This window comes from Dermacentor andersoni, chromosome 11, assembly GCF_023375885.2.
Source record: "Dermacentor andersoni chromosome 11, qqDerAnde1_hic_scaffold, whole genome shotgun sequence".
Taxonomy (NCBI): Eukaryota; Metazoa; Arthropoda; class Arachnida; order Ixodida; family Ixodidae; genus Dermacentor; species Dermacentor andersoni.
The window spans coordinates 97961152-97985992 of record NC_092824.1 but is presented as its reverse complement, the minus strand read 5'-3'; the positions used below and the strand labels follow the sequence as shown (position 1 = coordinate 97985992).

Here is a 24841-nt window from a genome sequence, read left to right as displayed (position 1 = left end):
CAACTGCCCACGGCGCCGGACGGCGTCAAGCAGCAGCTAACCTTTTGTGTGTACCCCCCCCCCCCCCCCCCAGCCTGCAGACGCCACAAACGACGCGCGTAGATCACGCAGACCGGCGCCTCGTGCCTAAACGTGCGTCGCGCGGAGCGCCGTTAGTCCGCTGAAGAACAAGGCCAGCCTGCACGTTGCAAAACGCCCTCTGTAGCAGTGCTGAACCGCGCCGACATCATCGCACCGTTATACGAGCAGAAAAAAGAAGACCCCGGCGCGCCAGACGGGCGGCCGGTCAACCGGCTTTTCCTTTTGCTAGCCTTCCGCGGTGGACGTGTCTGTGTCGCTAACGACGTCTCCACCTGGACACTTGCTGTACGCGGCGCGACTCAAAGGCGGCCGGCCCATACGTAGTGCGACCAGATGTCACGGCCGGCGCGCCGTGCCTTTAGCCGTGCCCGGCTATCTATCCGAACGCCCTACCGACCCCACCCTTCCCTTGACTCCTGTTGAAGCCACCCCCCCCCCCCCCCCCCTCCTTACGCGTGCGCCGACTGCTACGAGCCGTCACTTCTTGTCGGAAGACCCAGCCCTTGATCGGTCCAGACGTCTAGTAACGCTATGCCATATGTTTCCTCTTCTAACGTGGAGTGACCAGCTCCACTCTTACAGGATGATTTGGTACCGGTACCGTTATCACAAATTACCTGGAGGCAAAACTGTTGCCGGAAATTGCGACGACCACGGCTGCTCTGCAAATCTCGTTCGTATATAGTGATCAAGGCACTCGTGAAGCGCACCGCGTCGTCAATGCATGTTGTACAATCGGCAAGTGCGCGTTATCTTGCGTTATGCTCCTCTCTCGCCGGACAATTTTTAGAGTCGCAAACGAAATTCTTCGTTCATTTATCGTGCTGTATTCTTTATTTTTTCTTTTCTCGGTGCAATGAACTAAGAGACGGATGTGGTGGTGGTTAAGTAATTTCAGTTATTATAGTGCGAATTTCATTGGCATTCTCGAAATAGCAACTCTTTCCGCACCCTTCAATCGAGGCCAGGTTGCCTGTACTGAGCACGTTAGAAAAGAGAAAGCGAGAGACCCAAATGGTTTAACTATTATCACATGTACAGCTTATCTTTTATACAGTGATAATCACCGGCCTTTCAGCTCTTTCTAACGTGATTAGCATTCTTTCGGAACTTCACCCCGTCCGTCTGTCTGTCTGTCTGTCTGTCTGTCTGTCTGTCTGTCTGTCTGTCTGTCTGTCTGTCTGTCTGTCTGTCTGTCTGTCTCTGTCTGTCTGTCTGTCTGTCTGTCTGTCTGTCTGTCTGTCTGTCTGTCTGTCTGTCTGTCTGTCTCTGTCTGTCTGTCTGTCTGTCTGTCTGTCTGTCTGTCTGTCTGTCTGTCTGTCTGTCTGTCTGTCTGTCTCTGTCTGTCTGTCTGTCTGTCTGTCTGTCTGTCTGTCTGTCTGTCTGTCTGTCTGTCTGTCTGTCTGTCTGTCTGTCTGTCTGTTGGCGTATGGACCCTTTCGCGCCAACTTCGGTCACTGGGTAATCCATGCTCTAATTGGTGGAGTGTCGGGCTGCGGTGCTGACGGGGCCGGGGTCGAAACAAACTGCCGGACCCACTTGAGTCACTGGGCTTGCACCGTTCTTCAATGAACCTATTTGACGCCAACTTGGGTCACTGAGTACGTGTCGCTCGTCATATAATCATCATAACATGTAAAACATATCATAGCCAATTAGACAACCGTCATAAGACGGATTGTTAATCGCATTAACGTCGCCAATCATGCCGGAGAAATGCATACACAGCCGATTGTTTTACATTACCGTAGTCTTTAAGATACTCAACCCTCCAGTAGCGCTTGCATCACAATATACTGCACGAGATTTGTCAAGTGAACCATCGAGCGGCTTAAAGTGGATTCCTCGGTGAAATCTGCCCGTTCTGGAACAGTTTCTGACAAAACTTACCGCTCGTTAGATCTTGATTAGTGAGTGCGGTCCTTTCGACGAAGTCAGCAAACTCAAGGTTCATTTCCTCGTGAAACAAGATGTCCCAAACCGGAGGTCCCAAGGCGGAAAGGTGTCACGGACATCGGTCGATGGGAATCCGCGAATTCCATCTGGTCACCCCGCTTTCTCTTCACCCGCGACCATGATCGTCGCGCGCGACGCAACGGAACGAAGTCGGTTTCTATTTCTTCTTACTTCCGTTCCCTTCTCCCCCCTTTGTCTTGCCCTTCTCGACAGGTGTGTGTGTGTGTGTGTGTGTGTGTGTGTTGGGCGTGGGATAAGTCGACGTCGTATGTGGCGAGGATGGGACGAACGATGACCCGGCTCAATGCAGCTACAGAGTGGGCGAGTGAAATAGGGTGAGAAAGAAAGGGGAAGGCCACTTCTCTCTTCTTATTCTCAAAAGTCGAGCCACCCAGCCAGCCGCGTGCGCAAAGAAGAAACCGCTCCGCTCCCGTCACCGACCGGCGGCGGCAGCACTGCAGGAGGTTTTCGGAACAACTGAGCTGGCCCGGCGGAACTTGGCCCACACACACCTTTCCACTCATCCTCTTCTTCTTCCGGTTCCCTCCTCCCTCGGAACCAGCCCATAGGAATAAAGAGAAAAGCAAAACTAGCGGAGAGGGCGTCACGTGGTTTGTGTGAGCGTCTCTCTCTCTCTCTCTCTCTCTCTTCCCACTTACGACGTAACACACGCCGCCCGCCGGTGTGGCCTGGCGCAACACCCTCCTCTCACTGCTGAATCAAGTTCAGGGTTGCTGCGGCAGCGAGGGATGCTCCCAGACGCGATCTCTACCTGCTACCGCTACCAGGAGCGGCCAGTCCGTCGGCAACAGTCGCCGCGGCGTGTCGTGTGGTGGTTTGGTGCCTTCTGCTTTTTTGGGTGCTCGGTATCGTCGGCGTGCGTCATCGAGCAGCTTCGGCGGCGTCCCGTTGGCTCTCTTCCTGGTGTCCCACCGCGGCGTGACCGTTGAGGCCGCGTTCCGTACGTCCGTCCTGCCTGGTGACCGGCCGTCCGTTCGTTCGTGCCAGCGGAGCGAGCTGTTTGTTTTCGCACGGCACGCGCGGTGCCGTTCGGCCCCAGCGGGACATCTTGTCGCTTGTCTTGTCGTCAACTCGTCGCCCCTCGGCCGGAAGAAGAAGAAGCCCCGCTGCCCTGGTTCTATCCTGATTGGGACGAGGCCGAAAGGCTAGACGGAGATAAATTAGCGGCCGCGTTGGCGGTGCTGTCTTCGAGATCGCGGTCTTGCGGTGACCTCCGTCGATAAGGCTCGGCCGTATCGTGTCTGCGTCGGCCTGGAATGAGCCGAAGGTGATAAGAGGAAGTATACAGTGATTAAGGAAGAAGACGGACGGGTTTCTTTTTTCTTTCCATCTGTGGAGAACCTCTTCGTCTCTTTGAGTGCCGGTGTAACGAGGAAGACGGCCGTTCTGCGACTGGAAGCAAGGGGCAAGGCCAACGCGCCGCAGTTTTACTTCTGGCCTGAAAAATGTGTGCCACCAGTGCCAAGTTCGCAGGAGAGGACGCGGCCGCACGGTTACGGCTGTTCAGCGTCGGACTCGTCGCAGTCGCCTTTCTCTTCTGCTTTGCGGCGGCTGCACCCGATCACGAAAGTGAGTATGTCGCGCGCTTGCGACGCGCATAGTTCTCGTTTTCGGAACGCGGAGACTTTGTTGCGTCTGTGTGTGCGCGCTGCTTGTGGTAGACAGTGGGGCTGCAGGGCGCTGTCGCAGCGCAAAAGTCGCAACGTTCATTTCGCTGTGAAGGTGCAGCCTTGTTCACGCAATCTCGGCCGAACTGAAGGGAGCTCAGTTTGGTCCAGTCGAGTACACGAAGAGAAGGATGTCGACAAAAGCTGAAGATGCTTGTTGCATCGTATACCGGGATGGCGAAACTGTTGTGAATTAAGTCTGCGGGAAGGGGGGGGAGGGGATGGTGTCGAGGAGCTTTTGCAACCTGAATGCTTAGGCCCATCTCAGGAAGCTTGGCGAAGAGTTTAGCCTAGGAGATATTTGCAAATGGGGAAACAATGAATGCAATTGAGTTGAATTCATTGGCAGCAGCAAGCGTGTACGCCCTCGCTACAATACTGAAGCTGCCCCCGGCGCTCAAGAGAAGTTTAAGACCGAGAGGTAGGCCTGAGGCTGTCTCCTGCAGCCTGCTACATTTGCGCCTAGATAAAGCGAAGGGGAGAGGATCTGCGTTACAAGCGGCGATGATGTGGACAGAAAGGCGTGAATAAATAGCCTTTCAGTTGGACTTTCTCAGCCGCGAGCAAAAGAACACTCGCTCTGCAGGAGTGCGTGTAATGAACGCACCGTTCTACAACGGAATTTGGGGTCTGACCAAGATCACCCGTATATGCAGATGGAACTTCTTTTTTTTTTTTTTTCAGTAACTGGTAGACTGCCAATTTTGGGTAGAGAATCAGCCAGTGTCTTCCGTTCGTGTGCGTACGCAAGGGTCGTGGTGCACCATTCCTGGCACGCCATGTCGGGCACAGCTGAGATAGTGCCTTCATCGCGTGCGCCAGCACCAAATTCAACGCGCGACTTCAAACACCCTCAACCCTGTCAGGAGCTTCAGGAGAAATGTGCGATAGCGCTCTTTTTGCAGATTGTGAGAAATGTACTAAAAATGAACCAACTGAACTAGTTCTGTTGTCTAAGTTATGGCCAGAATGGTACCTAGGCTGGAATCCAATGACTCAGAAACGTCTGCCAATGAAGGTTACGTGCCAAAGTTATAAATGATCGGAATAAGTGTGGTTACCCACTCTTGTAGGCTGCTCATTCCTTCGGCACATTAGAATCAATCGGTTGAGGAACGAGATACGCAAACGTAGCCAATGTTCAGGGTGACAGCATGGTTTCGATTAACTGGCAACGAACCTCGCGACACCGTTCGGGAATCTGGCGCCGACAGCCAGTGCAAATGTCGCGCAATTTAGGCGTGCAGGAACAAACGAATAGCCAACAGTAAAGGAGGACAGATCCTTCACCTTGACCGAACAGGGCCGGGCGTTAAACGCAGCGTGTGTATGAGACGAGGGGGATTGACAAAAATGGAGAAGGAAACAAAGAAACGACATTCGGTCAAGTTGTGCTGCAGATCTCGTGATCAGCGACGCTACTAAGCGCGCGCACCCGCCATCCACTTCGAAAGTCCGTGATGTGGAACAGGACCAGAGCTTTTCTCTCTGTTCCTCCGCTGTGATCTTAATCCCTTTCGTCCCCTCTCTCTCTCTTCTTTATTTTCTCTCCCTCTCTCTCCTTTCACATTTGCGCGCCCCGAATCCCACAACGCGGGACCTTCTTCTGCAACGTGCGGGTACGCGCGTAAACCCTCGTGTTTTTTGTTTGTTTGCTTGTTTGTTTTGTTTCTTGTCGCGATCATGGCGAGTGTTTTGGCGGCGTCGTGTACAGGCTTGTATGTGCGCACTCCCGACCAACGACGTCGTGGACACGGCGCGTGGCGAGCTGCCGCTTCTTCGCACAGTGCAACATTTCTCGCAGCCACTTCTATTTTTATTTTTAACTTTTCTCTCATTCTCTCTCTCGCTCGCTTCTGCCCATTGTGCTCACTGCCTCTATACTCGCGCCTAATTTGCTTCGCGCTGGCCCGTGCTCTTCTCGGAGGAGATGCGGGAGGCCGCCATTAACAACACAGCGGGCTTGACGAGAATTCGGCCACTGCTTTTTTGAAGTCCGGCACAGTGCTACGTATACGAGCGCGGGCGAAGTGTGTAGAAGTCTGTGGAGCGCGCTATGTAGGTCGCGAGCTTTAGTAGCTCGACAGTTGTTATTTTCTGTTCTTTATCATTACAGAAAGAAAAAGGGGGTAGGGGGAGAGGAGGGGAGATGGCGAAAAGACGCAGTTTAGGAGCAGTCTGTTATATACGGCCGCTGGCCGTCCTTGTGTTTTAAGTGTAGCGCGGTAATTTCGTAGCCTGGTCCACTGCACTCAGGAGCAAGCCTATTGTGTTTGCCCGCTCGTCATCTCGGGGACAAAAGCGAACTGCTGAACTCGGTCCGAAAGGGTGACTGTCTTGGAGAGCCTTTATAGGGGTGGAGAAGTAAGCGCCGAATTTCTCCGCACTAACGTCTGTTGGAGCCTAAATTAGCCTCCGAGGGAACGGGAACACTAGCCGTTTTTTGGCAGAAATTGGGGAGGTCAGTGGTTCGGCGTTGTGTATGTACAGCGTTCTCCGTCTCGATGTCAGAGATTAGTGTGGCGATTTTCTTAACGCGTTTTATTGCCCGCGGAGCTTGCGTGTTGTGCCGGCGTTGTTGGGCGGGGATGAGTAAACTGGGAAACTGGGTCTGGGCAAAGTTGCTCAGATCTTTTGGAGAAGCGTTGCCCCCCTCGTAGCTAATTAAGCTCAAAGTTTATCCCATGGGAAAGTTAGCAAGGACGTGAACGTTTAGGAGTTAACTAACCGCGCCCCCCTTTTTTCCCACTGGAATTCCGGAAGCGTAATAGTTAAGTTGGTTTACTCATCATGAATACAGCGAGACTTAATTACCTTTGCGTCGTCGTCGTTTAGTTAGTGCAAGTGAACACCAGAACTGTGTTCAATTACAGTTGTTTGGAGTAGCGTTGGCCTTTCAGGAATTCGCGCTTACCTTATATTAAAAATACGAAGTCAGCGTAATGTAGATCTGGTCAGAGGGAAAGACGACGACAGGATAAACTCTGCACTAACAGCTGTTAGTTTAAATGCTCAGGCTAACTTATTTAGGCAAGTACAGCTTTAGCCTCTGCCTTTGTTTCTTTTGAAGCTGCTTTCGCATTTTTAATAGCATGGCTTCCCACAGACCCATCAATTCGCCCTACTAGACCGCTTAAGTTCAGCAGGTTTCGTTTTGCTATATGTTGATATATGTTCAGCTATTCTCGTTCTGTGGGCGCAGAAAAGGTTTGGTAATATCATCTTACTGTTTCTTAATATTTACTATAAGTCCGTAAAGCGATCGCGATACTTCGATCTCGTAATTTCGGGGAAGAGGTTAAGAATTGGTTGCTCGCACAACGTACGATACCGACTCGAGGAATTGCCTATTTATATTTCTAGTGGCCGTTCCGTCAGGGCTGAAAAAAGAAAGATAGGTCATCTTTGCATCAATGCTGATCTTAATTTGTGGTATTAGAGTTGCTGTTAACGACTGCACTATTTCTTTACCGTAACCCCCTTATGTAATGCCCGTAATATTTAGGGTGTGCGAATAAAACAGAATTATCATCGCCTTAATCCTTTAGGTAACTACAAACTGTAGCATAAAACAGTGTTAAAATTTGCTGCAGTACGTGCTAGTGCATTGGCGAAACAAAAGGCCGAGAGAATGTGGCGAAACATGTGTTTTGTGCATACATGCGCGGTGCTTCAGCGGCTATCCACCGCCTCGTTGATTTTAATGAGAGAAAAAAAAAAAAAAGACGAAGCTCGACGGAAAGAACGGGAACACTTTGCCTATTTGATCGCATACAACCTGAGCAACTTAATCCGTGACATTGCCCTACATTCGAAAGGATCAAGCGTTCTGGTCTCTAGAATTTCTGTTCCAGTGAGGCGTCCGGCTTAACCTCCCAAGGTAAACGCCGCCTGCTTCGGTAATCGGCGCGTAGGCGAACAGAGCAACGTGCGTGCCATACTTTCTTGACCTTCTTTGTCGGCATTGTTGCGAAAAACAAACAAGCAAGAAAACAAACAAAATAAATCAAGGGTGGCTGCGAGCGAGCCTACGGAACTGTTAAGTGTCACGTTACACTTCTTTATTCTTCTTCTTTTTGTTGCTGCTGCTGGGGTGGATTAGCGGTATATCGTCCTAAATCTGGAAATTCCTAACTAGGCCTTGACCGTGACAGTTGTCTCGTGTCGACACGTATTGGATCATAGGCATTGGCACGCGCTTTCCAGCGAATAGGATTAGCAGCCTTGAAGATGAGCTAGCGCTGTTTTCACAGCTGCCACCGGGAACTGATTAAGAAGATCCACAAGCAAGGGTGCGCTCACCTGCACATGCACTATACGCAGTAAGTTACAGTTGAGAAACTCGATGGAAACCCACCAGCAATTTATCGCATCATACGTCTACGCCGTCGATGGAGCTGTGAAGCTACAGGTTCGGTTAATTCAGATCAAATATGGCCGTTTCCTGAGTAATAACGAGGTATTCCTGTCCAGCAAGTTGTCATTGACGAAGTCCCGAGAGCCTTCTAGAATTAATATTGCTACTATTACTATTGTCAGCGGTTACACAGGAATGAAATTCCAACGGGCAAGATTGAGGTAGAACAGCTCTGACGCATATCTTCCTGTTACCTGAACCTCCTTTTCTTGTTTAACGAATGACTAGAAATGAGCGTTTGAATTGCATTTAAGAGTATCTTCGTGTAGTACTACAGCATCCAAAATTACTTTCACACCATATACTTTCGCACCATATGCTACCCCAGCGTAGGCTTACGAAAAACGAAAACGTGCGCCTAGTGTGAAAGAATGCCTTTGTATCCAGGTTTTTCTCACTGTTCCTAATTTGACTTGGAATTTGAATTGTCCCACATTTCACGGAGTCTGTAAACACTTGTTATTCCAAAGTACAACAGCAATTTGCGCACCTGAATGGATGCAACTGCGTCATTTTCTTCTATATAGGGCACAGCCTTGTTGAATACTGCGTGAGCGGAGAGTGGTTTTCTGACACACCGGTGTGTTTTTCTCGGAAACTTACAAACGACGTCATAACGTCGTTTGTAGCGACTTTCCTTTGTCTGAAAGTCCCGTTTCTGTTTAGAAGTCCTGAACCGGTATGTTGCGTAACAGTAAACGGTAGAAGTGTGCTCGAATGGCCGATGTGTGATCTTGGTACAACCTGGAGCAAAACGCGCTCTGTACGCAGAAGTAAGCCTCTGTATGAGTAAATCACATCAGCGTCACACACACCCACACTGGTAAATCGGGAAAGGATTATGTGCCCACATTTCTTTTCTCTTGTATTTCAGTTTTATTTCAGCATGATAGTATACGTACAGCATGCCTGTAACACTCAACACAACGCCAATGCAACATAATTTTTATGGCTATGAGGCTATGAGTCAAATGCCAGAAGAATAAATCGAGGCTTATAGGTTTAATCGATTAAACTCATGGATAGTTTTTCAGGCCATGCACTCACTCACACCGGCGTCCACTCATGCACATTCGACTGGCATCCACTCACACTCGCAGGCACTCACTCGCGTTCATACTCACAGTAACTCACTCACAGGTACCCATTCACGCTTATAATCACGTACACACACACACTTCGTCATGCTCATGCCTGCAGGGAGTGTGAGTATGCGGATCTGCATACATACATACATACATACATACATACATACATACATACATACATACATACATACATACATACATACATGCAAGCATGCATGCATGCATACATGCATACATACATACATACATACATAAAACGTTTAGTTGCAAGGGAATATGGATTCAAAGGCGTCCTTGGCACGTGGTAACGCATAACTGTGGAGAGGTGCTGCTCTTCCGCAGTGCAAAAAAGCTTCTTTTCTTTTTTTGGTGGGGGCGGGGGGGTGCAGGCGGGCAAGAAAAAAACAAAACCACGGAAGAAATCAATAAACCGAATCAAGCTCAGCTGTAGGTTACGGGGCAAGCGGGGCGGCCGGCTAGACCGGTGATCACGAGCAAGCGTGAAGACCGCGACGCATCGACCGCGGTGACCCGATTCCGAGAACACAACATCGCTCCCCTCACCCCTTCCCTCACTCTGGTAGTAAACCTAGTGCGCGCGCCACGGTTCTCCGTGCCCCACGACCTGGCGAAAACTGGTTCCTTCGCGATTGCCGTGGGCTGTTGCGCGCTAACCGCGCATAGCGTCGGCACCACGAATCTCTCAGTTCTTTTTTTCCTTATTCTCACGATCGTGTTCGTTTGTGCTGCACTTCCTCCGCCATGTACGCCTTCTCAGTGTGCGTGCCCAAATCGAGATCGCCGGTTCCGGTGCCAAAAGAACCTTCCGTGAGCTGGAGCAGTGCGTCACTAGTGAAGAGAAAGCTACGCGAACAGAAAAAAAGAAAGAAAAGAAACGAAAAGGAATCATCTTGGTGGCATAACGTGAGGCTTTGTGTGGGCCAGTTGGTCCCTGGGAAGGGAACTTGGGCCGTGTGTGTGTGTATGCTCTGTGCGGCTTTACGGGCAAGGAACGTGCAGTATGTCGTTGAGCCTACGTACAGGTCCCGCCCACTGCGCCCAACAAATCACCATCGGGCACGCCGACAGTGGAATACGTTAGTCACGACTGTCCCAGAGCGGAGGTACCGCCAGGAGAGCCGACGAAAGAGAGTAGAATTGGAAGAGGGTCGATTTTTCCTTAATATTTCTTTGAGGGGGAGGTTGGGGGAGGCTTCTATCCATGTTTGCGTAACAGTGCTGAATTTCGTGACCACGCGGTTACGGAAGGACCGCTGAACCGTAACGTGCCAGCTCAGGTACGACATCGTGATCATGGTCTGTAGTTCATGGCTAGAAATTGTCTGAACCGAGGCTGACCTCTTTCTTGCGAGTTTCTCTTGAAAAATGCCGCACTAAAAAGTAAGTGTCGACAAAAAGAAAAGCGAAACCCTGATAACTAAGCATCGCACTGCCTAATTAGTCGCGATTTGGCTGCTTTGCATCCAAGCGAAATGCACTCAAAAGCAGCCAAACGTAATTCTACATGATTTACCAGTGAGGGACCTCGTCATGAAGGACGCAGAGTTTGGCTCTATAGGGTCTACTTGACGCATGCCTGTACACTCTGAGTACGCGAGATGTTTCTGTAACGCATCTGAATGGCCTCGGGCATGGAAACCTCGACCTTCCTGTGAACAGCAGAACGTCATGGCCCCTTACGACGGCAGCGACTGTGCCTGCGCAGTGCTTCTAGGCAGACACGACACATGTTTGCTATGGGAATGGACTGGATTGAACGACGAAGCAAACAGTATCAGAATGATTACCGGACGGATAGCGTCGCGCATTTCTCAGTTTCGAAGCACGGCTACATAGGTGAGAGGAGACGGTGACGTAAGAGAGAGAGAGAGAGAGTTCCTTTGTTTCGTTTCGCGAGAATATCTCTCTGGTATGCGCTACGGCCGCAAGGCGGGCACGGTGTGGCACGTGACCTCGAGAATATCGAAAGCAAAATGAAGAAAGGCGCTCGGAGGAAAGGTGAAGGCAAAGATTTACAACGGCCAGGGAATAGAGCACGCATAGCAGTTAGTGTGGCCTTGAACCGCCCTTATACTTCAAGAAGCACCGAACAGCGAAGCCGGCGTATACGCTACATGCCACCCCTCCAGCCGTCGCCGCCGCTCGAGGCAGCGTCGTCTCGCGTCGTAAATTTTGACCGACCACGCCCATTGCTCGGCGCGTTTGTGTGTTTGTATTGGTCCCCGTGCGTGCGCGTTGTACGGCGTGACGGCATCCGATTTCTCCGGTGTGCGTGTGTGTTGCTTTGTTTTTCCTGCTTCTTTCGGCGTTTTCTCCTCCGTCCACCCAGCCATCAGCGAAGCTGTAGCCAGTGTGTTAGAGGGGGCATCGGCTGGCGTACGCTGCCTGTCGTTCGAAACGTCCGTGTGCCGTGGCTGTCTTGGGCGGCGATAGTCGTCAAGAAAATGGTCGTTGAAGAAGCGAAGGAGCCCTTTCAAGGCGTCGTTTCGTAGAACAGCGCAGCCAAGTGTGCGCGAAACCATACACACTCTCAAAGGCAGTTTCTTCCAAGCGAAAGTAGGAACTAGGGATGAAAAGTAAAGAACAAGACCTATTTATTTATTTGTTTATTTATTTATTTATTGAGATGCTAAGATAGTAGTCGCAGTTTCGCTCTCGGCCGCGGTGCCTGCATGCCTGTGCACTTAAATATAGATGTACGCCAAAGAACACCTGGTGGCCAAAATTAGTCCGGAGTACCCTCTCCCCTGCGGCGTACCCCACAATCGGATTGTGGTTTTGGCACGTAATACCTCAGAATTCATTTTTGTGGGTCGTGGTTAGCTTTTAGTTTTACAGTACCCCATAGGACCCATCTAGTCACGGTACCCATAGTCTCCGCGCGCTCGGTGCTAGAAGTTAGCGCTTGCCTATCACGTGGTCACTGGTCAGGGCCTAATAAGTTCCGATGAGCGTTTCAAGCTTCATATTGATTATGACTAGGCTTGAAAACTTTAACGTGACGCTGCCTCCTACTATTTCCCTTTCTCCACATTCGTAGGTTGAACGATCGCATGCCTAATTGACACGACACCGGCATTATCTTGCACCCCAGTATCGCGCTACCTTTAAGCAAAGTTCAGCCAGCGTTGCGAAGACAGTTGGCAAATTTGAAAGGCCGTATAGCTAAGCGCGAACGACCTATTCGGAAGGCGACTATAAAGAACAAAAGACGTGCCGTTGTGCTTCCAGAATCGCTTGCCTTTGTAGCGGCGACTTGATTGAGGCTTCCGATTTTAGAATAGAGATTGCACCCAACCGGTTTCGGAACTATTGCGCATGGAACCCCAATGCGATTACGCGTAGCGTGCTTTCTTACTAAATTTCTTTTACTATTGCTCGTACTTATGCTGAGGAATACATGGTGATTATAGGACATCACGCTAACCACGAACCCAGAAGATACGGCACCATCGTTACACAACGGGGCCGTATGAAACCGGAGTTCTGACATGCGCGTGGTTTTTGCATTGTTTATGTGGTAGGCAGGAAGGGGAGCTCGGACATGGAAAGTACAGGGAGATATAATAGTTCTACAAGCTGGGACTCATCCCAGGGGAAGAAAAAATACCCAAGTAAATAAACAAAAATAAAAAGGGAGGGTAGAGAGCGTAGTGTAGACGACTCTTTGGACAAAGAAGCAAAAAGATTCACGTGGTATGACTTCAACAGCAGCGACAAACCGCGTTTCTACGTGGGCCAGAGTGATAATGCGCCCGCTAACGACGTCCTCAAAATGGCATAGAAGGCGTTGTCCACGTTATTTTCGTTTATGACCCCCTTCTGGGTTATTGTGCCGTCTGCTAACGCCCTCACGGCGTTGTTCGCCGAAGTGTTGATGAGGTAGCGCGATGTACTCGTGTTTATTCTTTGTTTGTTTGTTTGTTCGTTCGTGTGTCTTTTCTTTTCTCGCATCAGACTGAAAGCCATCGCCGGAAACTCTCACTCCGAATTCTTTTTTTTCTTCTTTTTCTTTGCCGCAGTCCACCTTCGCACGAATTTTCACTGGGGCACGAAGTCAGCGTTACCACGAATTCGAAGCATTCTTCGCAATTTCGCTTGCTTGATTTTTATCCTCTGTACTTTCTGTTAGTAACTTTTTTTTTTTTTTTACCCACTTCGCTACAGCCTGGTGCACCCGGACGCGAAGGAGTGTTGAGGGTGTGTCCGTCTTATGGTCAGAACGCGTCATTTGAGGGTGGTGCGGACGGGAAATGTCTTCGTGTATACGGCGATAGCTATCCGTACTGTTGCCCCCCTCCTCTCCGTCCCTTGTGCACTACCGTAGCCTGTACACCTCACCCCCCCTCTCCACCCCTTCTAGCTCCCCTGCCCTCTTTTCGCGCATCTTGGTTACGTTTTCAAATCTCTACGCGTTGAACGTGACTGTTGACACCTTGCAAGTGGCATACGGCGCGGTCGCACGCAGACGCATTAACCTGGAAACACCACTGCCTGCCAGACAGTGAAAGTGACCGAGTTCCTATTATTACTTTCGAATTGCCCCTTTTTCTTTTTCTTTTTTTTTTGTGTGTGTGTGTGTGCGTGAATGTGAGTATATAACGCAAGTGGCTTCTATATTACGGTACGTTTCCTTTTCCACGCTGCTGCTTCTAATTTTTTTTTTCCTTCAGTCGGCGCAGTCTACACATAAATGTCGCGGCAACGTATACTAGCGCGCGCCGTGCTATGCGCCGGTAAAGCTGTGTGCAGTGAGCTTCGCCTACTGCGGTTGGCCGTAATTGAGGTTCAGCTTAACCACTCTTCACGGCAGGGTTTAACTAGCCCAGTTACTGCTGATCCGTGTGCATATTAGGAGCGGGCACGTGTACGTTACCAATTTATTTAGCGCGTCGACCCCGCGGCGTATGGGAAATGTCCTTGTCGGCTCGGTTCCCTCTCCTATGCGGAGCCCATAACCGTGTCTCGCCAGTAGGCGCGCCTGTTTCAGTAATTAGCCTTGCCTGGAAACCCTCATTCAATATATAATAGATGGAGTAATAAATGTACGGTCGTTAGGTTAACACGGTAGCTCGCTTTGGCGATATGTAGGCCGTTTTGCCAGGCAGCCTCAGTGAATTAGAGGAGAAAGTAGGGCTATTTATTGCGTCCAGGTTTGAGGCTTACTTAACTAGCGCTAAAGAGGCGTGGGGTGAGATAGAAGTGCACACAGGGCACGACACAATAGTGTCCTGTGTGAGCGCGACACGCTAGTGGACGAAACACTAGTGCACACGACACTAGTGTCCTGTGTCGCGTTGATTTTTAACCTCGTCCCACGTCTTTTTATAGCTTAGCTCCATATGTCTCAAGACTGGGTGCTTAGGGTATACAGAAATGACGTAACCAAATACACAAGTACCATTTATCCAAGCATTACTAAGCTTACCTGCTTAGCTTACGATACAGCTAGCGGTAGTCTAATCTTGCAATCATGCTCGCGCCCTATTCGTAGGGGGCCCGCCGTCGGCAAAGGTGGTATCCCTCTGTCTTCAGGCGTCCTCTGTCAGGCATGCATCCCTCTGACATCATAGCATGCATCATGCACTCTCTGGCATGCATCGCACAGGCATCCTTTTGTCTTCCTGGCCGAGTTTCTTCGCGGATTTTCTGGACCCTATTGTGTCGAATGCAGGGACTCCATAGTGGACCGAGCGTCAAAGTTCTGCAACTAACTGCACACTCGTCAGCTTTATAACTCCCAGTGGACACAGATTCGAGTTTGATGGATTATACATTATGAGGCTGGTATATGAGCTCTCTCAAACGCCACCGCTCCCGCTCGCATTAACAGAGACACTGTCGAGCTATGCCTCTCTGAACGCTGACCGGGAGGCTAAATTTAGCTCCGATTGGGTCGGGTGTGGCGCGATAACAGCGCCATCTGTGCACGTGACCTATGCGTGTTCAAGTAGTAGCTTTCTTTCCTGGACACAAAGATACCAAAGCAAGGCGCGTGGGTAGTACGATCGCAAAGGCATAAGCGATAATATTACATTTTCGTTACATGTGGCTTTGGCAAGTGAACCTTTATGCTGACCTATATACCGAAATATGTTCAACGTCAGAAACCCAATGAATGTATGTGTTTGACAACCACGCCCAGCCCGAAAGATACAACTGTAGCATACAAACGTAAGGATCCGACGTTTGAATTCATGTCTGATACGTTAATGGGTTCAAGGCCCTTCATCTCCCACGGGCCAATGGCACGCGCTTGCTTAGGAATCGGCAAGCTGCGCCGTTTTTATCAGTTGTTCTCATCGGCAGCGTTCAGTGTGCCCTCGCCAACGCCAAAATATACTATAACACACAAGCCCGGGATTCGACATTTCAATTCATGCCCGATTCTCAGGGAGGTTCAAGGCCTTCTCACAGGCCAACGGCACTAGTTTATGAGAGTCAACAAGCCGCGCCTCAGCAGCGCATACAATGCTCATCATCGGCAGCGCTCGCTTCCCACAAGGGGCGAGGCCAGCAACCTCCCCCCTCCCCTCGCCTCTCTTCCCTTCCGGGGCTTTAAGCTTTCATTTGTCTATAGTGTACTTTTGTTCTTTCTTTCGAAATCGTCACTCGGCAAGGTAAGCTCCCCGTCTTCGCGGGCGAAGGAAAGCGAAAGTGGTTACCGCCATGCCACTGCACACGCCTATGCCAACCCCGTCGGCGAGGGCAAACAAATTGCGCGAAAAGCGACGTCGTATATTTCACCCGCGCGGTGGGCCGCCCGGCCGGCTGCTAGCTCGTCGCACCCGCTCGCAAGACAAAACCGCATTAGCTACCCTCCCTCCTGCCCCGTAGACCCCCCCCCACGTCACAGGTGGTCTCTTCACCCCTTTCTGTATCCTTAACGCTCGCATCTAGGCTATACACTTCTCTCGGATCAATGACTCGTCGTCTGCTACGGAGACCCACGCAGCCAGAAGGCGCGCGAGCTTAGTAAACACATTTTTTTTTCTTTTTTGCCTTCTGCGTTATTTCGCCCGGAATCATGAAAAATGCTTCTATCTCGCTCGTGGCCACACATCGTGCTGCAAGGTTCTTTTTCCGGCAATCACGCTGGTCGGCAGATTTAGTGCGTTCCTTTCTTTTTCTTTTGTTCGTTTTGTTTGCGTATTTGTTCTCCACTCTTTGATGAACACCGCGAACCTATATAAGCTGCCACCATTTGCTTTGGCCGCGTCTTGCGCTGCCGCTGTTTCTATTGAGCTTTACACGGGGGCCTCGATAGCTATATTTCCGTTTGTTTTCTTTTGAACAGCACTGCGAAGATGCCGTAAAATCCAGCGTATACTACGAGGTTTACTTTCCCGAATTTTAGGGCGTCAAAATTGCATTTCGTGTTATTCATAGGCGCAGAAGAGTGTTGATTTGTTCTTGTATGGACCCAAAAGCAAGACCGAATGTATTTCGGTCAGAGCCTACACCTCTCACTCTATTGAGTGCGCGCGCGCCTTTGAAGTTGGTGACCTTTTCATTTTGCTTACTGTACGTTCTGTGGTATTGTTATCTTCTTGAGTTGTGTTTCAATGCGTGTAATTCCTTGTTCTTAATCCTTTAATCATTCGCAATAGCTTGGTCGTCACGTTCGTAAGGTATAGCACTCGCTGCGCACGTTTAGGAGCTGGAGATTTATGATCATCAGTCAGAGATCGAACAGAATAGCAAGGAGCAAGCGTCTCCAATTAAAAGCATTATTCGCATCATCCCCCCTAGCTAACTATTACTTAGCATAATACCGCAGGCATACGGGCACTTTCTAGAAACATTGAAATAAAAAATCATTGAAATCGGCGAGTCCCATTATTGCCCTTCCGTATTCTCGCACAAGGGATTCAATTAGTGACTCACACTTCAATGGATGTTAAGTTCCAAAACTCATTGAAAGCGAGCGAGCGACTGCGGTTTAACCTAAACTAAGCCGACCAGCAAGGCAAAGGGGGTAAGATGTAGACAAGCACTCAGTCCGTCCCGAGGTGTTTGCCGTTCTGGTATACCGATCAAAGAATGGAGTACCCACGGGTATGAAGCCAACATCTTGTTGGGATTTGTTGGGCTACATTTCTGGTTCGCACTATGTGCGGGCTTTTACGGCACACCGCATAGCTGTGTTCGTTTTTGCTCTTTCATCGACACAGTGCCGTTGTTTCTGCCGAGCTTCGCCGTGCGCGATACAGCAGGGAAAAAAAAAAAAAAAAAAAAAAACTTCGTTCGTCGTGAACACTGACCGAAGAAATGAGGCTTTGAAGAATGGGGACCGCGTACAGAGACTGGCGGAGCTTCTGATGGGAGGTTCGAGGTCTGGAGTCGGGATTCCTGGCGAAGTAGGCGTTTGCATCGCCATTCTTTTGTTTCTTGCCTTCCCTCGTTTCATCGTTCTTCGTTTTTTATTACTTGTTTCGCGCTTCTTTTTGTGTGTGTCTGGTTTGTTCTGGGGATGCTTTCGGCATCTCACGCGCTGAGGGCGAAGCGAAAGTCGCTGGGCGGGCCTTCCTGAGTGAACCAGGATACGAGGGCAGGGCTGCCTTCGACGCCTCGGGCTTTTGATATCGTGTTCTTTGTTATTTCTTTGAATAGGAAGAAACCGAAAAATTCGTGAGGAGAAGTGCGGGGGCGAAGAGCTGGTTTGTGGGGATGACGTCACACTGCGTCAACTTTTCCGAATACGAGCCACAGGCAGCATAATGTTGAAAACGAAATTAAATATTAGCAGTACGTGGGGCGCAGAAAACGGAAAACACGGAAAGAATGGGCGTGTGCGCCGCGCCTGTTGCTTGGAGAGAGAGAGAGGGGGGGAAGGGTAAGGAGATTACCCAAATGCAAGTCTTCGGTTTGGCACTCTCGAATGCAATTGAATTCCGGGGTCTTATGCGCCAAACCCACGACATGATTATGAGGCACGCCGAAGTGGAGGAGGGGGGGGGGGGAGGTGTCTCCGGATTGATTTTGATCATCTGGAATTCTTTAACCTGCACCCAATACACTATACACAGGCGTTTTTGCATTTCGTACCCATGGAAATGCGGCTGCCGCGGCCAGGATTCGATGCCGCGCCCTCGGGCTTGGCTGCGCAACGCCAAAGCCACTGTGGTGTTACAAAAGGGAGAACAAAAGAATGAAAGAATAATAAAGAAAACATTCTGCAGAAACCATCGATGATGATTATCATTTAAGGCCGTGGTCGAACGCTTTTATAGAACTGTTCGCGTTGTTAATCGGATGATGCAGTTGAAGGCGTGAGTTCGCTTTAGTGAGGATATCTGATTGCGTTTGTTGTTTCATTGCATAATTCTGTAGAGATAGGCGCTATTTTCTGCAACCGTTTCGGGATCACGACTCAGCGCCTTGGCGAAGGGGAGGGTGATATAAGGGAGAAAGAAGGAGGAGACGGTCGAAGCGTTCACGGAGCCCTTGCCTAGAGAACCGTTAACCACTACGCATGTAGCGGTACCGGAGCCCTCTCCTGTAGCCGCCAGTGGGGGGAAAGTGCGGCAGGAAAAGCGGAGGGTAGTGCTTTCGGAGCACTCCGCCCCAGCATTTAAACCTCCGGACACCAGAGAGCTCTCGCGTGGCAGCACCTGCTGGCAGCCGTATGGTAATTACAATACTGTAGGGTATTTTTGGCATTATTGCGGCTATATGCCGGGCCGTAGGGCGTCCGACATTTCCTTTCTTTTTTTTTTTTTTGTGTGTGTGTGTGACGAAATGTAGGGTATATAATTTTGCCCTGCCCTGGTATTTCCGAATTACCCCGAAAGTAAGCCCTAAGAAACCGCTAAAACGAGCAAGATATGGCCAATCGTACCCGATGAACATAAGAATACGACGTTCAACCAACTATGTATGACCAGTGCACGTTTTGGTTGACCCACATTCATGCATTTGCATGATAATAGGTGGAGGCTATCATCGCCGTATAACTTTTTCAACCATGAGGGGCGGTTATCCGATATGCACATAAGTTTTGCGGCTTTTGGAAAATGTTTAAACTTGGGCGAGGACATCGAGTGTCACAAAGGCAGGCGGGTTAAGAAGGAGCCTTAGAAGGAGCCAACTTCGACGTCTCTGTTCAAATATATGTCAAATGCAAAAATGCTTTCATGAGGCAATGGCCGGGCCGATTCGAATGAATTCGATAGCATTTAAGAGAGAAAGATAAATTCTAGTGGTTGCTTTAAACAGAGTCAGTATTTATGGCTTTATAGTTCTTACAAAAATTGCAGACAATATCGATAAGTTAGAAATTGAACCTCAGAGTTTACAAATCCATAACTCCACACTTCCGCAACAAATCCATCGTAGTTCCGCAAACTGCATCAGCTAGGGCATCTTAAGTGGATCGACGCGATGTGTCAATTTACAGCTTACGTGAGATTATTACTACTTTTGTGAGGGTTTTGTAAAATCCCCACTCACAAAGTTGTGGTATATTTCAGAGTGACGTACGCACAAATAGTTCGTCCCTTTTAGATGTTCTAACAAGTTCAGTTTATGAAAAAGGGATACCGAGTTACATAGCTCTAGTTTGTTGGCTTCTTATGATAGGTCGAGACTTGATGCTTTATGATTATTTTTCATAATTTTCGAAATTTTCGACAACCTTTGTTAAAAAAATTATGGCCCTGATAAAGTAGTCCCCTTCCTGCAGTCGGTACATTTCAACATTTTTTAACTCCGTTAAGCCTCATTGAATTGTGTGCATTGAATGGTGAGCAAAATAGTTTCTCCGTTTTACATAGATCCTCAGGCAAGCGATGCTGAAGTGCACGATTTCTGAGTTGGCTACCAGTTAGCTTATGAGAGTGGTGCCATCGAGCTTCAGCAAGTTTTTCATGAAGTCCGGTAACGGTAGTACAGAGAGCAGAACTAAGTCTGTTCGCATTTCTCCCGCACAGTGTTCACTTGTTGCCTTATCCGGGTATAATTGAATAAGATGGAAAGCGCTGCCTTCGCAATTTATCCGTCAACGAGAAATCCGAAGTGAACCGCATCATTCTGACCGAAAAATCGGAGAGGTAAAGGCATAGAAATGAAACAGGAGAGCTCATGAATATTGTCCGCGTTGGCCCGACCCACACTATTGCACGTACAGAACGTTTTATGCTCCGACTGAAAGAACCCACTCCAGTACGAGTGATGTGAAAACAAAGAAAGCGGAGATAAAATTCAGCTAGAAAACTAAACAACATACTTGTATATAGTGGCTGGAACTGTAAATGTCAGCGTTGATCGACTAAGAAATAACTACATATTATACTTCATCAACAGAATGTTTACTGAAGAAAAAATATTTTTCTTGAGACTTAGGAACTAGTCAACAGGCAGTCCTGCTTTCGTGGTAAGTTCCTTTAAGACACGGAAGACATTTTGCACAATTAACCGCTAATATTCCCTTATTGAGCCTTTTTCTTTGTTACCATGCTCAACAAGTGGTCGTGTCCATCTCTGCCATTACAATCGTGTAAACCTTGTCCCAGAAGATACTCCTGCTTTTCAGGATTCTATAGTTTCCTTGGTGGAAGCAAAACCCAGCGCAGGTTCTGAAATGCGCAAATTTTAGCCACGAAACCTTGCTTTACAAATGTAACAGTCAACCACAAAACCTTTTGGACCACGGGATATACGGAAACGTTGAATTTTCGAGCGACATGTATCATCGCTGCCGCGTCGTTGTCTTTTCTCATTGTTCACACCAATCCCGCACGGTGCGGTAAATGCGGCTGGTCGCGGATCAGTAACGGAGCGAGAACCGGAAGAAAGGATTTGACGTACCGCAGATGCGTTAGTGGCGCGTGTGTGTGTGCGTGCCAGAACCACGACATCATTATGAGACATGCCGCATTAGGGGACCCCGAATTCATTCTGCCCACTTAGTGTTCTTTAACGTGCAATGCCCGGCACACGGACGTTCTTGCAATTCGTGCACGTCGAATCGCGGCGCCTCCGCGGCAGGTATTTCATCCACTCCTCTCGGCCTTCGCAGCTATCGCAACACCAAAGCCACGGCGTCACCAGGGCGAGTGCAGGATGGTTGAATTCTCGCGCTTTCTCTTAGTTATCCAATTGTCGTTCCTAAACGGCCGGCAATATCCGTAGCCTTCTCTGGAGTACACTGAGTTAATGAGCGGGAACATTTGATGTGACTGTTGTCGGTTGCTGCAAAGACCACGAATACGTAAACAGTTTACGCGTGACAGTCGGTGGCCCACGCACAGTCAGCTTGCGCATTCTCGTCGTTTTCGCCAGTGCGGGGTCGCCAACATAGTTCAGCCTGGTTGTCCTCACTGCATTTCCCTTATCGCGTATATCTTTGTACGTAATGGCACACGAGTTACAGGCCGGAAAAACAAAACACCGCTTCATAAAAAAAAAAAAAAAAAACAGAAAGAAGATTTTCGATCTTATACATGACCGTCCGCTGTCTATACGCACCGACACATTTTTTTAAGGTATTGCCCGCGAAATATAGGCCGGAAATTACACCACCTTCGCGTTATCTTCATTCTATCTATTTGACAGTGTGTTCTATATAGACGCTCCTGATATTTCTAAGGGATAGTGCGCGAATTAAAACAAGGGAAGTGCGCCATCTTTATCTTATCTTCGTTCTTTCTACGTGACACTCTGTATTCTATGCGCTTTTCTTCATTATTTTACGCGGGAATGCCTTCAACTTCTCGAACGCCCTACCGGCGTCATTTCCTCCATTCCTCGAAGGTCAGCCATGAAAGGAGTATTTTGGGTCGACGCCTGTAGGGCTCGGTGCTATAGGCGTATGCAGGTGGAAGGTGAGAAAAAAAGAAAAAGATTGTTTGGTTCGAAAAGCACATCGATTCAAGGAAATCGTCCGGAACCTTTCGTCCCGCCTTCCGTCATTTTTATTATTATTACTTTCTTTTTCTCTATTCCCGCCGCGCATGCGCTGAGCTTCAGTATCATGCGCTCATCTAAAAAAAATCGCATAGAGTAAACAGCTACGGCGACCAACTGCGTGATGGTTGTAGTGTTCAGCGACCGTGACGGAAGTCGTGCCGGTCTGCTCGTTTCCGCCGCTAGAGCGCGCCACCGCCGAAGCCTCGAAAAGCGGGGAGTCGGGTCCTTTTTGAATGCGCTTCAACGCCGAGTCAGGAAGGAATGCATAGAAAAGCAACTTTTTTTTTTCTTTCTTTCTTTTCTCCCTTACGGCGGAAGTCCGAAATGACATGTAGCTTTTTGATCAGAGCCGCGGCCCTGCGACATGAACTCAAGCGATGTGAACCCTTCCCTCCCCCTCCCTCCCTGCCACAAATCTCTCCACACACCCCACTCACGAATCCGCACACATGCAAACACAGTCACAAACGAACACGCCGACTAGCAAACACGTGTTCAAACACATGCACATACGAATTCTACTAGTTTTGCCACTCTCCGCAGTTAACTTCCGAGGGTTGCAGTTCCTCTCATTTCTCTTCCGTATTTCGGTCCCCGTTTTGCGATGTACGGCAGATGTTTTCTAACGCAAAGTGGTTGCATCTCTCCCACGCCTAGGCTTTCCAGCCAGAAACCCGATTACGCAAGCGATAACTAAGACGCATTTGCGCTTCACGGGTTGTTAAGTCGATCGCCGTAGGCGAGGCGGCTGTCGCACATATGCTGTCGAACTGCTCAAATCTTGGGGACGCCTTCCATATTGAATTAGATACACGGAACGTGTATTAGTTGCCTAGCCCACAAGCGACATACGCTCAGGTAGCTTGACGTCGAACCAGGACAAAGTGCACAGCTAGAGCAGCCTTGTTTCAAATGTTTTTTGCAGTAAGGGAACATAATGATGAAAACACAAATTTTTGTGAGCAACGTTAGCATCTTGAGTTTGTGAATGCAAACGAGCTCTGCATCTAGAGGCAAGATTTTGCATATATTTATATATTGCATTCCGAGGAAAGCCAGTCCAAACTTCGTTTGGTAGTCTTTAGGCAATTTTTACCACATGCCTACAGATGTCTACGGAACGTTTACGGACTGCCAGTAAGTAGCATTACGCCTTTTGTGCACTTTGTCAGCAGCCTTTTTGCACACAACTTGCCTAGGGTTCTGTGGACGTCAGTATGTCAAATGAAATATAGACCTGTCGGCATATTTATTCTGTAGACAGCCGGTATGTTTTATCGAGCCTAAAGGTCACATCGTCAAAGAGACAAATCAGTCGGCTTAAAATCTATATAGATAATCTAGACACTTTCTAAATTCATCTCTATAGAACACACTGCAAAGGTTCAAATTACTTTGTTTGGTACAATATATTTGTTTGTTTTTTCCGTCTTTTTTTTTTTAAATCAGCGACATTGTTTGTCAAGAATAACACCTTGCGTGCGAGGGAATCAAAACGTTAAATGCCCCATCCAACATTACGCATCCTGTGCTTCTAAAGTGCGGTTATTTCACGTGCCGAAGTACAGTGTCCCTATTCGGGTTTCATAATATCAAAGCTCCATAAACGCTGCAGCGTGTTTCTGCCTAATATGCTGAATAACAACAAAAAGGAAGGGGGAAGGAAAACAAGCAAATCGGCGTGTCCATTAGGCATTGTCACTGCAACGCGAGCTTAGCGCTTCGTCACGTTGCTTGGGCATCCCGAGAGATTCTCGACTCTGGGATCACAACAGCCGAGCTCAGTTTCCACGCTTCCTCTCCGTGTCTCGAGCATGCGGGTGCGCGATCTTGAACAAAACGCGAACAATATTTTTTTTTTTTTTTCTTCGCCGCGGCATCAAACGCTCCGACGCTCACGCGAAACCGAACACAATGGACGCGGTGCGGATCCTTCTTCGATCGGGTCAACGCCACACCGAGAGTCCATTAAACCACCGAATAACAAGCGCTCGCCCTCGCGATGCTATCTTCGGGAGTGGTTGGCGAACGGATCGCTGTGTTACCGAGCGGGCGCTAGGCCTAAGTGAAATGAACAGTCACTGTCTCAACTCTTCAGTCACGAGTCGCGTGTTCGGCGATGCGTGTTACTGCGCCATAAGTCAGGAGGAGGGGGGAAGGGGGATGGGGTGGGGGGTTTGAACGGAAGCTGCTACTGCTGCTGATGGGAAGGGGGTGCGTTGTACTCGGCTATCACGACGCAGCCATAAAGGAAAGCCACACCGCGGCTCCTGGGCGAGACACTAGACTTCGGCGTCCACCCCCATTGCGCGGTGGGAATTCCGGCGACAATAGTAGCGGCGGCAGAGGCGGCAGCGAGGCTGCTGCTGTTCAGGGGAGGCAACGACATGCGAGGAACGCCGTTTTGGAACGCTTACAGGTGCTCGTGTCGCATTTTTTTCTTTCAACCCCCTCTGTTGTCCATCGCCTTGCTGTCTCCGCCCCGACACCCTCCTCTCTGACGTTTGTTTCTTTCTCGCTCTCCTTTCTTCAGTTCTTTCACTCTCTATTTCATTTTTTTTATTTATTCTTCTCCTTGCTACTGCTTCAAAGAGCAATCCTTACCCCTTTTCTGGCGCGGTCGTTCGTCGGGAAACGGTCAGTGTCCAGGAGCGGGATGTTTGGAGAGGCGGGGATGCTAT

At 49.2% G+C, this 24841-nt stretch overlaps 1 protein-coding gene across 2 annotated transcripts in view; it reads left to right on the top strand.

Moving 5' to 3' along the window:
- The first annotated feature begins 2814 nt into the window (after nt 1-2814).
- The window catches only part of LOC126538976 (uncharacterized), a 121948-nt gene continuing 99921 nt past the window's right edge, over nt 2815-24841 (top strand). For both annotated transcript variants that reach the window (XM_050185662.3, XM_055075200.2), the window contains exon 1: nt 2815-3627. In XM_050185662.3, the coding sequence (XP_050041619.2) occupies nt 3504-3627 (124 nt within the window). In that variant the 5' untranslated portion in view covers nt 2815-3503. The remainder of the gene's footprint in view (nt 3628-24841) is intronic.